Below are 13,920 nucleotides of genomic sequence, written 5' to 3' on the forward strand. Positions count from 1 at the left end.
TGCTAGCTTTGTTAATATAGGGAAATAAATTCACTAACTTTTAATAAACTGGTGTGGTTATTCATGACTGAAAGGTCATGGTGCGCCGAAATACCAACTGTTATTGATTTCTGATGTGCTATATTGACCTATTAATTGAGTATTGATTACCGATTACAATAGTCATTGATTATTGATCTGAGTGACTCGACTATTGAGGATGAGGAGAACCCGACTCGGTTAAAAGATTCACCGATCTCCAACGTGTCCAGATACAGGTAAATTTATAAAGGCTGGACGCGTTATCATACCCTACATACAAATAGACCAGATTGAGGCAGCTTGCTTCATTATAAGTCAGAAGTGAACATACATTCTCCAGATATTTTTTTAATTTCCCACTTGCCTACTCTAAAATGTTGGCATTTAGTACATAACCTCTACTATTTAGCCAGCGGTTTTCTAACTTGCAGAAAAAAATATCTTTTTAAGCAGCAGCCGGCTGAACAGCTGTTATTCATTCAGAGTCTGATATCTTGGTGAAAAACAGCCTCTCTTTTGCTGGCCAGAGGTCCATGTGGAGAGAAATAAAAGTGCACTGCAGCGCAGGAAGCAAATGAAACTGTTCAGGAACTTAGTTCCCAGGAAGACTTAAACCTCGAGGTGAGTCGTGAACGTCAGGTCTCTGGGGCGGGTGCAGCTGTCTCTGGTTGCAAGAGCACATTCACTTTCGTTTTCCTGTAAACGCGGGGATTCACAGAGGGCGGGCCGAGTAAGTGCTGGGGAGGGCCAAGTACGAGTTGGGTAGAAGAGGCGGCTGCTGCGAGAAGAGGGGGTCGCGTTCATCGCTACTATGGCGGAGTACAATCCTTCAGGTAGGAAACCGTGACACAGGCCAGGCGCCGATCTTAGCGGGTTGCTCGACCCCGCTGCCCGCTTTCACTGTAGAGTAGATTAACAGGTCATACGGTTCTCGTGTTTATTTAATATTAACATATACCTAGCGCTATCCACAACCGAACTTGCTTGCTTACCGAGTCAAGGTCTTGAGTTGGGAATGCAGTCTGTTAGCTAAAAGCTATTTAAATACCATGCCGATAGACAGCATAGCACCGCTTAAAAGCTAAAAGAATATAAAAAGTTCTACTGTTTAGCTTGCCAGGCTAGCTCCAAGGGTTCAAGCGCTCCCTTCTGTAGTCAGGCCCACCCTCAATCCGAACCCGGAAATCTCTATAGAAAACTGCTCAAGATGATGCCACACACATAAAGTGAATGCGCTCGTTTCTTTTCATGTGACATGCTAACATTATTCCCCTCAGGTGGAAAACACATCACACTACGTGGGGCCAAAAGCGCATACCCAAATCTGCATATAAAAACGTACAGATATGCACACAATATTTTGAGCTCACGCACCAGAGCCGGTTCTACGAATGTTGGTGCCCTAGGCAGAAAGCGAATGTGAGAGGCTCTTCTAATTTGCATATGACGTGGTCCCAGAAGATCCTTTTGTTACCTTAGTCGTCTTCATCCTTGAAGGACTTTGCAAGTAGCAATGATTCTGTTTTGGATATCAGTGAAACATGAACCCCTTAGCTTCTGGGCCTTTCCCTGCTCGCCCCCCCCCCCCCCCCCCCCCCAACACACACACACCCAACCCCCAGTGCTGAGCCTTTTTGGCTATTTGGGGTAGTTTTCCCTTAGGCCCCCATACCTTTTTGTCCACATGAGCTATCGGAAGAGTAGACAAAATTCTTAATTCAGCAAGGGGTCATTTGTCTAGATCATTCATGATTTTCCTACAGAAAGTAACAGTTGAAATAAAAATATATTCACATTGAGTTGAAAAAAACAGCCCTTTCTGACTACTTTTTCTTCCGTAACTTTTTCCAGCTATGATAGATTTTTTAAAGCAATTCACCAGCGTTATGTTTGCTGGACCCTCCTGGTTGTAGGAATATAGAGGTCTTGTAGGTTCATTAAGAACCCATGCTATTCAGAGCCAATAAATAAACTGCACCTTGCAGTGGGTTTTCATTGTATTCCGGATATACAGCAATTAATTTGGTGAAATATAAAGAGTGAAAATATTTATCAAGGAAACCTATGTATTTTTTAAAGGGGCACAAGATAAGGATTGTAGAAACAGTGGTTATTTGCACATCTCTGAATTCGGGGGTCTCTATACTAGCATGTGAATTACAGGGCTTTTCTCAAATTACTTCTTTCTCACACACTGCCGTGCATGTGGAAGGCAACAAAGGTAGAGAAAGACAATTGGCAATAACACTAGTTCTTCTATTCTGTATTCCCAAAAGTCTCCCGATAAAATGTTACCTCACTTGTGTGGATAGGCTTAGTGTCCGTGTCAGGAGACATCCCAAAATGCAACATGGACACATCACATTCTTCCATTGAAAACTCGTGTTTTTTTGCAAAGTGCCTAGCTGTGGATTTTGGCCTCTAGCTCAGCCGGCACCTATGGAAACCTATCAAACCTGTGCATTTTTGAAAAGTAGACACCTAGGGGAATCCAGGACGAGGTGACTTGTAGAGCTCTCACTGGGTTCTATTTCCCAGAATCCTTGCAAACCTGAATATTTGGCTAAAAAACACGTTTTCCTCACATTTCAATGCTGTAAAGTTCTGGGATCTGAGGGGAGCCACAAACGTCTTTCCACCCTGCATTCCCCCAAGTCACCCGATAAAAATCGTACCTCACTTGTGTGGAATATGTGATATACATATATATATATATATATATATATATATATATATATATATATATATATATATATATGTATGTATGTATATCTCACTTCTATATGTGTGTGGTTTCCCTAGGGGCCAATCGTGGCTCCTGGAAAACAACACATGTAAAAAAGTTTTTATATATATATATATATCTGTCTATATATATATCTCTATGTATATCTATCTATCTGTATAGACAGATTTCTCTGACTCTCTCTCTCTCTCTATCTCTATATCTCTATCTCTCTCTCTCTCTATATATATATATATATATATATATATATAAGTATTTAACACCACTAGTAAGTTTCAAAGCAAGGAAAGACGGCACTCCAAACCTTTGATCTCAGAGGTTTATTATATATATAATAAACTTCTGAGGTCAGAGGTTTGGAGTGCCGGCTTTCCTTGCTTGGAAATTTGCTGGTTAAATATCATCGGGTCCTGCGCCCGCAGCCGAGCACCGACTGTAGGAAAGTAGCCTCTTTCTAGCATGGTTACCCCCACTTTCGGCCTGTTTGTGAGTGTGTGTCAGTGTGTTTTTACTGTGTCACTGGGATCCTGCTAGCCAGGACCCCAGTGCTCATAGATAAAAACCTATATGTCAGTATGTTTTGCATGTATCACTGGAATCCTGCTAGCCAGGCCCCCAGTGCTCATAGTTTATGGCCTAATGTGTGTGTTGTGTATAGTGCTTAAATGTGTCACTGAGGCTCTGTTAATCAGAACCTCAGTGCTTATGCTCTCTGCTTTTAAATTTGTCACTATAGGCTAGTGGCTTCATTTACCAATTTCAATTGGCATACTGGACCCCCCCTTATAAGTCCCTAGTATATGGTACCTAGGTACCCAGGTGTGAGAAAGTAGCCTCTTTCTAGCCTTGGTACTCCCACTTTTGGCCTGTTTGTGAGTATATGTCAGGGTGTTTTCACTGTATCACTGGGATCCTGCTTGCCAGGGCCCAGTGCTCATAGTGAAGACCCTATGTTGTCAGTATGTTTGTTATGTGTCACTGGGACCCTGCTAGCCAGGACCCCAGTGCTCATAAGTTTGTGGCCTTTATGTGTTCCCTGTGTGATGCCTAACTGTCTCACTGAGGCTCTGCTAACCAGAACCTCAGTGGTTATGCTCTCTCTGCTTTCCAAATTTGTCACTAACAGGCTAGTGACTAAATTCACCAATTTACATTGGCATACTGGTACACCCATATAATTCCCTAGTACATGGTACTGATGTACCCAGGGTATTGGGGTTCCAGGAGATCCCTATGGGCTGCAGCATTTCTTTTGCCACCCATAGGGAGCTCTGACAATTCTTACACAGGCCTGCCAGTGCAGCCTGCGTGAAATAACATCAACGTTATTTCACAGCCATTTACCACTGCACTTAAGTAACTTAGAAGTCACATATATGTCTAACCTTCACCTGGTGAAGGTTGGGTGCAAAGTTACTTAGTGTGAGGGCACCCTGGCACTAGCCAAGGTGCCCCCACATCGTTCAGGGCAATTCTCCAGACTTTGTGAGTGCGGGGACACCATTACACGCGTGCACTATACATAGGTCACTAAGTATGTATAGCGTCACAATGGTAACTCTGAACATGGCCATGTAACATGTCTACGATCATGGAATTGTCACCCCAATACCATTCTGGTCTTGGGGGGACAATTCCATGATCCCCCGGGTCTCTAGCACAGTACCCGGGTACTGCCAAACTGCCTTTCCGGGGTCTCCACTGCAGCTGCTGCTGCTGCCAACCCATCAGACAGGTTTCTGCCCTCCTGGGGTCCAGGCAGCCCTGGCCCAGGAAGGTAGAACAAAGGATTTCCTCTGAGAGAGGGTGTTACACCCTCTCCCTTTGGAAATAGGTGTAAAGGGCTGGGGAGGAGTAGCCTCCCCTGTGCCCATCTCTGCATAAGCCAGTACACACCGGTTCAGGGATCCCCCAGCCCTGCTCTGGCGCGAAACTGAACAAAGGAAAGGGGAGTGACCACTCCCCTGACCTGCACCTCCCAGGGGAGGTGCCCAGAGCTCCTTCAGTGTCTCCCAGACCTCTGCCATCTTGGAAACAGAGGTGTTGGGGGCACACTGGACTGCTCTGAGTGGCAGTGCCAGCAGGTGACGTCAGAGGCTCCTTCTGATAGGCTCTTACCTCTCTTGGTAGCCAATCCTCCTTCCTAGGTTGCCAAACCTCCTTTTCTGGCTATTTAGGGTCTCTGCTTTGAGGAATTCTTTAGATAACGAATGCAAGAGCTCATCAGAGTTCGTCTGCATCTCCCTCTTCACCTTCTACCAAAGGATCGACCGCTGACTGCTCAGGACGCCTGCAAAACCGCAACAAAGTAGCAAGACGACAACTAGCAACCTTGTATCGCCTCATCCTGCCGGCTTTCTTGACTGTTTCCAGGTGGTGCATGCTCTGGGGGTAGCCTGCCTTCACCCTGCACCAGAAGCTCCAAAGAAATCTCGTCGTGGGACTCCCTTTTCTGACTTCGGGTGGACTCCGGTTCACTCCTCTTCTAAGTGCCTGATCCGGTACTTCTGTGAGGGCTCCCTGACTTGCTGGGCACCCCCTCTTTCTTTTCATCCAAGTGGCGACATCCTAGTCCCTCCTGGGCCACAGCAGCATCCAAAAACCCTAACCGCGACCCTTGCAGCTAGCAAGGCTTGTTTGCGGTCTTTCTGTGTGGGAACACCTCTGCAAGCTTCTTCACAATGTGGGACCTCCATCCTCTAAAGGGGAAGTTCCTAGTCCTCTTCGTTCTTGCAAAACACCAAGCTTCTTCCACCCGGTGGCAGCTTCCTTGCACCCTCAGCTGGCATTTCCTGGGCTCCTGCCCCTCTCGACACTGTCACGACTCTTGGACTTGGTCTCCTTATCTTACAGGTACTCAGGTCTGGAAATCCACTGTTGTTGCATTGCTGGTGTTGGTTTTCCTTGCAGAATCCCCCTATCACAACTTCTGTGCTCTCTGGGGGTTGTAGGTGCACTTTACACCTACCTTACACGGTCTTGGGGTGGGCTATTTTTCTAACCCTCACTGTTTTCTTACAGTCCCAGTGACCCTCTTCAAGCTCACATAGGTTTGGGGTCCATTCGTGGTTCGCATTCCACTTTTGGAGTATATGGTTTGTGTTGCCCCTATATCTATGTGCTTCTATTGCAATCTATTGTAACTTTACACTGCTTGCATTACTTCCTTTTGCTATTACTGCATATTTTTGTTATTGTGTACATATATCTTGTGTATATTTGGCATCCTCATACTGAGAGTACTCACTGAGATACTTTTGGCATATTGTTATAAAAATTAAGTACCTTTATTTTTAGTATATCTGTGTATTGTGTTTTCTTATGATATTGTGCATATTACACCAGTGGTATAGTAGGAGCTTTGCATGTCTCCTAGTTCAGCCTAAGCTGCTCTGCTACAGCTACCTTCTATCAGCCTAAGCTGCTAGAAAAACCTCTTCTACACTAATAAGGGATAACTGGACCTGGCACAAGGTGTAAGTACCGCTGGTACCCCCTACAAGCCAGGCCAGCCTCCTACATTGGAAGCAGCGATGGGATAAGTACTTGTAACTACTTACCACTTTGTCATATTGTACTTTTCATAAGAGAAAAATATGCAAAACAAGTTCAGTGTATGTACACCTAACCAAAAAGTTTTGCTTTTCTTCTCTTACACTTTCTGTTAAGTGCTGAAAAGTACTCCTAAACTTTCTAAAAGTTGTAAAAAGTTTTTTTTTTCCTGTTCTTTAAAAAGTCCTGAAACTTTTTCTCTCTTCTCACTGTCCCTAAACCTTCTTCTATGATGTCTGATGTAGGAACTTCTCTTAAAATGGTCAATACAACATATGACAATCTTAACTTTAAGAGCCTAAGGAGTCTCTGCATTGATAGAGGTTTAGTGGTAGGAAAGAACCCTTCTAGAGAATTTCTGTTTAACATGCTCATTGAGAATGATAAGTCCCTAGCTGGCACTTCATCTGAGAAGTTAGTAGATAGCTCACACTCTGACTCAGGGGAACCCCTTGAGGGAGGTGTACAGGGCTCTCTTCCAAATCCACCCCTTAGCAGACAACCTAGCAATGTTGTTAGTAATAGAAGCTCTCATCATAGTAGGGATGCTTTTATTCCTGGAGGCCATGTTGTTAGAGTGCAAGCTGTTAGGGACAGGTCTCCCTCTGTTGGTTCCAATATATCCTCAGTGTCTAAACATTCCCAACCCACCCACCCTGAATACAACATGTTAGAAAGGGAACTCAAAAAGTTGAGAGTGGAAGAGACCAGACTGAAGCTTAAACAGCAACAGCTGGCTCTAGACAGGGAATCCCTAGACCTGGAGAAGGAGAGACAGAGATTGGGGTTTGGACCCCATGGTGGCAGCAGCAGTATTCCTGATAGCAATCCTGTGAGAGAGCATGATTCCAGGAATCTGCACAAGATAGTTCCCCCTTACAAGGAGGGGGATGACATTAACAAGTGGTTTGCTGCACTTGAGAGGGCCTGTATGTTACAGGGGGTCCCTCAAAGGCAGTGGGCTGCTATTCTATGGCTATCTTTCAATGGAAAGGGTAGGGACAGGCTCCTTACTGTGAGAGAAAGTGATGCCAATAATTTTGCAGTTTTGAAGGATGCACTCTTGGATGGATTTGGCTTAACCACTGAACAATACAGGATTAAGTTCAGAGAAACCAGAAAAGAGTCCTCACAAGACTGGATAGACTTTGTTGACCGTTCAGTGAAGGCCTTGGAGGGGTGGTTACATGGCAGTCAAGTTTCTGACTATGAAAGCCTGTACAATCTAATTCTGAGAGAGCATATTCTGAATAACTGTGTGTCTGACTTGTTACACCAATATCTAGTGGACTCAGATCTGACCTCTCCCCAAGAATTGGGAAAGAAGGCAGACAAATGGGTCAGAACAAGAGTGAACGCAAAAGTTCGTACAGGGGGAGACAAGGATGGCAAGAAGAAGGATGGTAAGTCTTCCGACAAGGGTGGGGACAAATCTAAAAATGAGTCTTCATCAGGCCCACAAAAACACTCTGGTGGGGGTGGTGGGTCCAAATCCTCTTCTAATCAAGTAAAAAAGCCTTGGTGTTATTTATGTAAAGTAAAAGGTCATTGGACAACTGATTCCGGTTGTCCAAAGAAAAACACCAAACCTCCCACTACTACAACCCCTACTGCAACCTCTAGTACCCCTAGTAATAGCAGTGGTGGTGGGAGCAACCTACTAATAGCCAATCCAAGGGAGTAGCTGGGCTAACTTTTGGTAATTTAGTTGGGGTTGGTCTTGTTAGGGAGACCACAGATGCTGTGGTAGTCTCTGAAGGTGCCATTGATTCGGCCACTTTGGTTGCTTGTCCCCTTAGTATGGATAACTACAAGCAACTTCCCCTAATCAATGGTGTTGAGGTTCAGGCCTACAGGGACACAGGTGCCAGTGTTACCATGGTAATAGAGAAACTGGGACACCCTGAACAACACCTACTTGGTCACCAGTACTAAGTGACAGACGCTCATAACAACACTCTTAGCCACCCCATGGCTGTTGTGAATCTCAACGGGGGGGCAGTGGTCCAAATAAAGTTGTGGTTGCTTCAGATTTACCTGTAGACTGTCTACTAGGAAATGATTTGGAGACATCAGCTTGGGCAGAAGTGGAGTTGGAGGCTCATGCATCAATGCTGGGCATTCCTGGGCATATTTTTGCTTTGACAAGGGCTCAGGTCAAAAAGCAAAAAGGACAGGGTGACTTGGATCCTGGAACAATGGACCAAGTGCTCCCTAAAGCTAGGGGTAGCAAGGGTACATCCCTACCCACTATCCCTCCCTCTACAGACGATTCTCTTTCTGAGGAAGAAGAATTTCCTCCCTGTGCAGAACCTTCACCAGATGAGCCGGCAGCAGACACTGCTGAGCTTTTGGGTGGAGGGGGTCTGCCAGGGAAGAGCTGAGTGTGGCACAGCAATCCTGTCCCACATTAGAGGGTCTCAGACAGCAAGCTGTCAAGGGATGTCAGTGACTCACATAGAGTTTACTGGGAGGACAACCTCTTGTACACAGAGGCAAGGGACCCAAAACCTGGAGCAGCCAGGAGATTGTTCATTCCCCTGCAGTACAGAGAGTTCCTCCTAACTCTGGCATATGACATTCCTTTGGCTGGACATTTGGGTCAGATTAAAACACGGGAAAGGCTTGTCCCCCTGTTTCATTGGCCTAGGATGTCAGAGGACACAAAAGAATTTTGTAAATCTTGAGTGACCTGCCAAGCCAGTGGCAAGACTGGTGGCACTTCAAAGGCTCCCCTTATTCCACTACCTGTGGTTGGGGTTCTATTTGAAAGGGTAGGGGTTGACATAGTTGGCCCCCTTGACCCTCCTACTGCTTAAGGCAATAGGTTTATCTTGGTGGTAGTGGACGATGCCACAAGATATCCTGAAGCTATTCCTCTAAGGACCACTACAGCACCTGCAGTGGCAAAGGCCCTCCTGGGAATATTTTCCAGGGTAGGTTTTCCAAAAGAGGTTGTATCAGACAGGGGTAGCAACTTTATGTCTGCATACTTGAAGGCCATGTGGAAGGAATGTGGTGTAACATACAAATTCACCACACCTTATCATCCACAAACAAATGGACTGGTAGAGAGGTTTAATAAAACTCTCAAAGGAATGATAATGGGACTCCCTGCAAAACTCAGGAGGAGATGGGATGTCCTGTTACCTTGCCTCCTTTTTGCTTACAGGGAGGTGCCCCAGAAAGGAGTGGGCTTCAGCCTCTTTGAACTCCTATTTGAACACCCTGTAAGAGGTCCCCTAACACTTGTGAAGGAGGGTTGGGAACAACCTTTAAAAGCTCCTAAGCAAGATATAGTGGACTATGTACTTGGCCTAAGATCCAGAATGGCGGAGTACATGAAAAAGGCCAGTAAAAACCTTCAGGCCAGCCAGGAGCTCCAAAAGCAATGGCATGACCAGAAGGCTGTTCTGATTCAGTACCAACCAGGACAGAAGGTGTGGGTATTGGAGCCTGTGGCCCAAAGAGCACTCCAAGACAAATGGAGTGGACCCCATCTCATTGTTGAAAAGAAGGGCGAGGTCACCTACTCGGTTGACCTGGGCACTGCCAGGAGTCCCCTTAGGGTGCTCCATGTCAACCGCCTAAAACCCTACTATGACAGGGCTGATCTCATCCTGCTCATGGCAACAGATGAAGGACAGGAAGAAGAGAGTGACCCTCTCCCTGATCTCTTCTCTTCCACTGAAGATGATGTTTTAGTGGAAGGTGTAGTTTTAGCAGACTGTCTTACTGCTGAGCAGAAAGACAACTGCATAAATCTCATAGGTCAGTTTTCTGAACTCTTTTCAACTGTGCCAGGCACCACATCTTGGTGTGAACACACAATTGATACTGGAAACAGCTTGCAATGCAGACGGACTCTCCAGATATTTCCACTTAGACAATGAAGACTCATCAGGTCATGGCTAGTCTTATTGTCCTTCGTTTGGGGGGGGGGAGTTGTGTAGGAAAGTACCATCTTGCCTGGCATGTTACCCCCATATTTCACTGTATATATGTTGTTTTAGTCTATGTGTCACTGGGACCCGGCCAGGCAGGGCCCCAGTGCTCATAAGTGTGCCCTGTATGTGTTCCCTGTGTGATGACTAACTGTCTCACTGAGGCTCTGCTAACCAGAACCTCAGTGGTTATGTTCTCTCTGCTTTTCAAATTGTCACTAACAGGTTAGTAACCAATTTCACCAATTCACATTGGCATACTGGAAAACCCTTATAATTCCCTAGTATATGGTACTGAGGTACCCAGGGTATTGGGGTTCCAGGAGGTCCCTATGGGCTACAATATTTCTTTTGCCACCCATAGGGAGATCTGACTATTCTTACACAGGCCTGCCAGTGCAGCCTGAGTGAAATAACGTCCATGTTATTTCACAGCCATTTATCACTGCACTTAAGTAACTTATAAGTCACCTATATGTCTAACCTTCACCTGGTGAAGGTTGGATGCAAAGTTACTTAGTGTGTGGGCATCCTGGCACTAGCCAAGGTGCCCCCACATCGTTCAGGGCAAATTCCCCGTACTTTGTGAGTGCGGGAACACCATTACACGCGTGCACTGTACATATGTCACTACCTATGTACAGCTTCACAATGGTAACTCCGAACATGGCCATGTAACATGTCTAAGATCATGGAATTGTCACCCCAATGCCATTCTGGCATTGGGGAGACAATTTCATGATCCCCCGGGTCTCTAGCACAGAACCCGGGTACTGCCAAACTGCGTTTCCGGGGTCTCCACTGCAGCTGCTGATGCTGCCAACCCATTAGACAGGTTTCTCCCCTCCTGGGGTCCAGGTAGGCCTGGCCCAGGAAGGCAGAACAAAGGACTTCCTCTGAGAGAGGGTGTTACACCCTCTCCCTTTGGAAATAGGTGTCAGGGCTGGGGAGGAGTAGCCTCCCCAGCCTCTGGAAATGCATTGATGGGTACAGATGGTGCCCATCTCTGCATAAGCCAGTCTACACCGGTTCAGGGATCCCCCAGCCCTGCTCTGGCGCGAAACTGGACAAAGGAAAGGAGAGTGACCACTCCCCTGACCTGCACCACCCAGGGGAGGTGCCCAGAGCTCCTCCAGTGTGTCCCAGACCTCTGCCATCTTGGATTCAGAGGTGTGCTGGCACACTGGACTGCTCTGAGTGGCCAGGGTCAGCAGGTGATGTCAGAGACTCCTTCTGATAGGCTCTTACCTTTCTTACTAGCCCATCTTCCTTTCTAGGTAGCCAAACCTCCTTTTCTGGCTATTTAGGGTCTCTGCTTTGGGGAATTCTTCAGATACCGAATGCAAGAGCTCACCAGAGTTCCTCTGCATCTCCCTCTTCACCTTCTGCCAAAGGATCGACCGCTGACTGCTCAGGACGCCTGCAAAATCGCAACAAAGTAGCAAAGACGACTACTGCAACCTTGTATCGCTTCATCCTGCCGGCTTTCTCATATGTTTCCGGGTGGTGGATCCTCTGGGGGTAGCCTGCCTCCTTCTTCACCAGGAGCTCTGAAGAAATCTCCTGTGGGTCGACGAAAACTTCCCCCTGCAACCGCAGGCAACAAAAGACTGCATCTGAAATGGAAGACATTGTGTTCCCAGACTTTCCTTGTGGTGTGTCATGGGTGTCTACCATTAACTGAGGACGAGGTCTGGTTATGTAAACCTCCCAACTCCCCTCCTCTGGGCCATAGATCCACATCTGGCCACCCAAAACAGCTTGTAATAACATTTGAACTATGAGTACAGCAGATCTGCGGTGGGTTCACACAGCAGTGATAGCAGTGGAGAGATCGAGGGGCAACAAGTGGTCCACAGGAGGGCCCATCAAGAAAATGTATATCAGACGGAGGTGGGCACACCAGGTTCCACTCAGGCAGAGCCACAGGAGGTCGAGAGTGGTCCCAGTCAGGTGACAGTTTCATTTGAGGACCCAGGGCCCACAGAATCAAGGCAATCGCATTAATGCATGAAATGGAGAATAACAGGGTGGATAATCAGCATGTCCCAAAGTAGAGTGTTCAGTGTGGTCAATCTTGAGGATGAGATGGTAACATTCAGAGGCCTTTTGATCGGATGAGGACATGAAAGCAAGTCAGATGGCCGAAAGGTGCTCGGAGGTGCAGCCAGGCCATGGCATTTACGGTGTGACATTCACCAGCTAGAACGCTGAAAACAAAATCGTGGTCATAGATCATGGTGTTGACAGTTTGGGTCATGATATACAATGGGAATCACTGGTGGAGAGCTAGAGCCAATTGATTTTTTTTTTCTGAAGAGGCAATGTCATAGTTGTCGGAAACTTTTGTGGAGACCTGAGTCCTGCAGCCAAGCGGCAGTAGACGGGGCTGAAAGTCTCACCTGCTGTGATTTGGCTGATGAAGAAGCACTGGTGGTGGACGAACTAGAAGAAACCCCACTATGCGCATGACCCCCAGCATGGGCTGGTCAGTCCCAGGTGCAGAGGCTGAGTGTTGCATTGAGGAGTATTTTGGTGTTTTTTCACCCAGTTACAAGCATCTCCCGGTTCTGTGAAAAAGAGTATAAGTTGGTTTGCCTTGAAGATGAATTTTGCCGTGAAGAACAGAGAATACTTGATGCCAGCTGCCTTTAGTTGTTTTACTCCCAGGAAGGAAGCACAGCAATGTTTCACCATAATTGTGCTGTGTAGAAAACTGGTATGTCCGGCTACAGGCCCGCAAGTATCCATTTTTGTCTTAAAAGTTTAGTATCTTGGCAACTACTGGTCTGGAAGCGGCCCCGGTGGAGGCTGTTGATTAGGCACATGGTGAGCACACTCAACAGCAAAAAAGGAGGAGAGGCCCATTGAGACAACTTTGGGGAAAAGCCTGTTCTTGATGAATGCAAAGGGATTGGCACCCTCTAAGCCCTGTGGCAGCCTGAATATTCAGATGTTGTTCTGCTGTGAGTAGCCTTCTGCATCTCCTACCTCAGCCTTCAAGAAGCTCAGTTGATCTGTGAAGTTCTGCAACTGTTTGGCGAGGCCATTCGCCTGTGGCTGAAGGGCTTCATGGGCCATTTTGTTTTTCTTTATTTGTTCTGAGAGTTTACTCTTGTCACAACATAATAGCCCCAGTTCTGTGGCTATTGTGTCAACTTTGCCTTCCAGCACAGTTTTCATTTCTGCAGTTGCTTGGAGGTCAAGTCCAGTTTTGCCGACAAAGGGCTACTTCTTTGCTGTTAGCCCCTATCAGGTGCAGGCAGTGCGCTAGGCGTGTTCGCAAGTTGGCCTTCCTTCATGCAGAAGTAGCCAATTCAGACTGCTTTTCAAGTCTGCATCTCCCCATCAGGACCTGCTGTGGGCCACCCAAAGTGGGTCTGGCTGTTCCTGTGCACCATGTGGATGGGGTTTGTAGTACTGGAGTAGTGATATATGTTTCAGGGCAGTGTTCTCTCAGAAGCTCCTTTGTTGCAGTTAGGTGGGGGGGTGGTGGAGACCCAACTTTCCCCCTAGCACCAAATTACAGAGGACGTATGGCAGGGGAGGCATGAGTAGTCTCACTCATCTCCGTGGCTGCAAAATGAGTGGCTAGGTATGGAGTGAAGGGAGCCCACTCATTTTCAGACCTGAATGTCCAGGGCACAGTCTCTTTAG

The 13,920-nt window shown here is 46.7% G+C and overlaps 1 protein-coding gene across 1 annotated transcript in view; it reads left to right on the forward strand.

Annotated features, from left to right (window-relative positions):
- Window positions 1-723: 723 nt before the first annotated feature.
- The window catches only part of LOC138299768 (protein mono-ADP-ribosyltransferase PARP12-like), a 248,316-nt gene continuing 235,119 nt past the window's right edge, over window positions 724-13,920 (forward strand). Inside the window, exon 1 of the mRNA XM_069238308.1 lies at window positions 724-854. Coding sequence (XP_069094409.1) covers window positions 833-854 — 22 coding nt within the window. The 5' untranslated portion in view covers window positions 724-832. The remainder of the gene's footprint in view (window positions 855-13,920) is intronic.

The sequence above is a fragment of the Pleurodeles waltl genome, chromosome 6 (genome assembly GCF_031143425.1).
Source record: "Pleurodeles waltl isolate 20211129_DDA chromosome 6, aPleWal1.hap1.20221129, whole genome shotgun sequence".
Taxonomy (NCBI): domain Eukaryota; kingdom Metazoa; phylum Chordata; class Amphibia; order Caudata; family Salamandridae; genus Pleurodeles; species Pleurodeles waltl.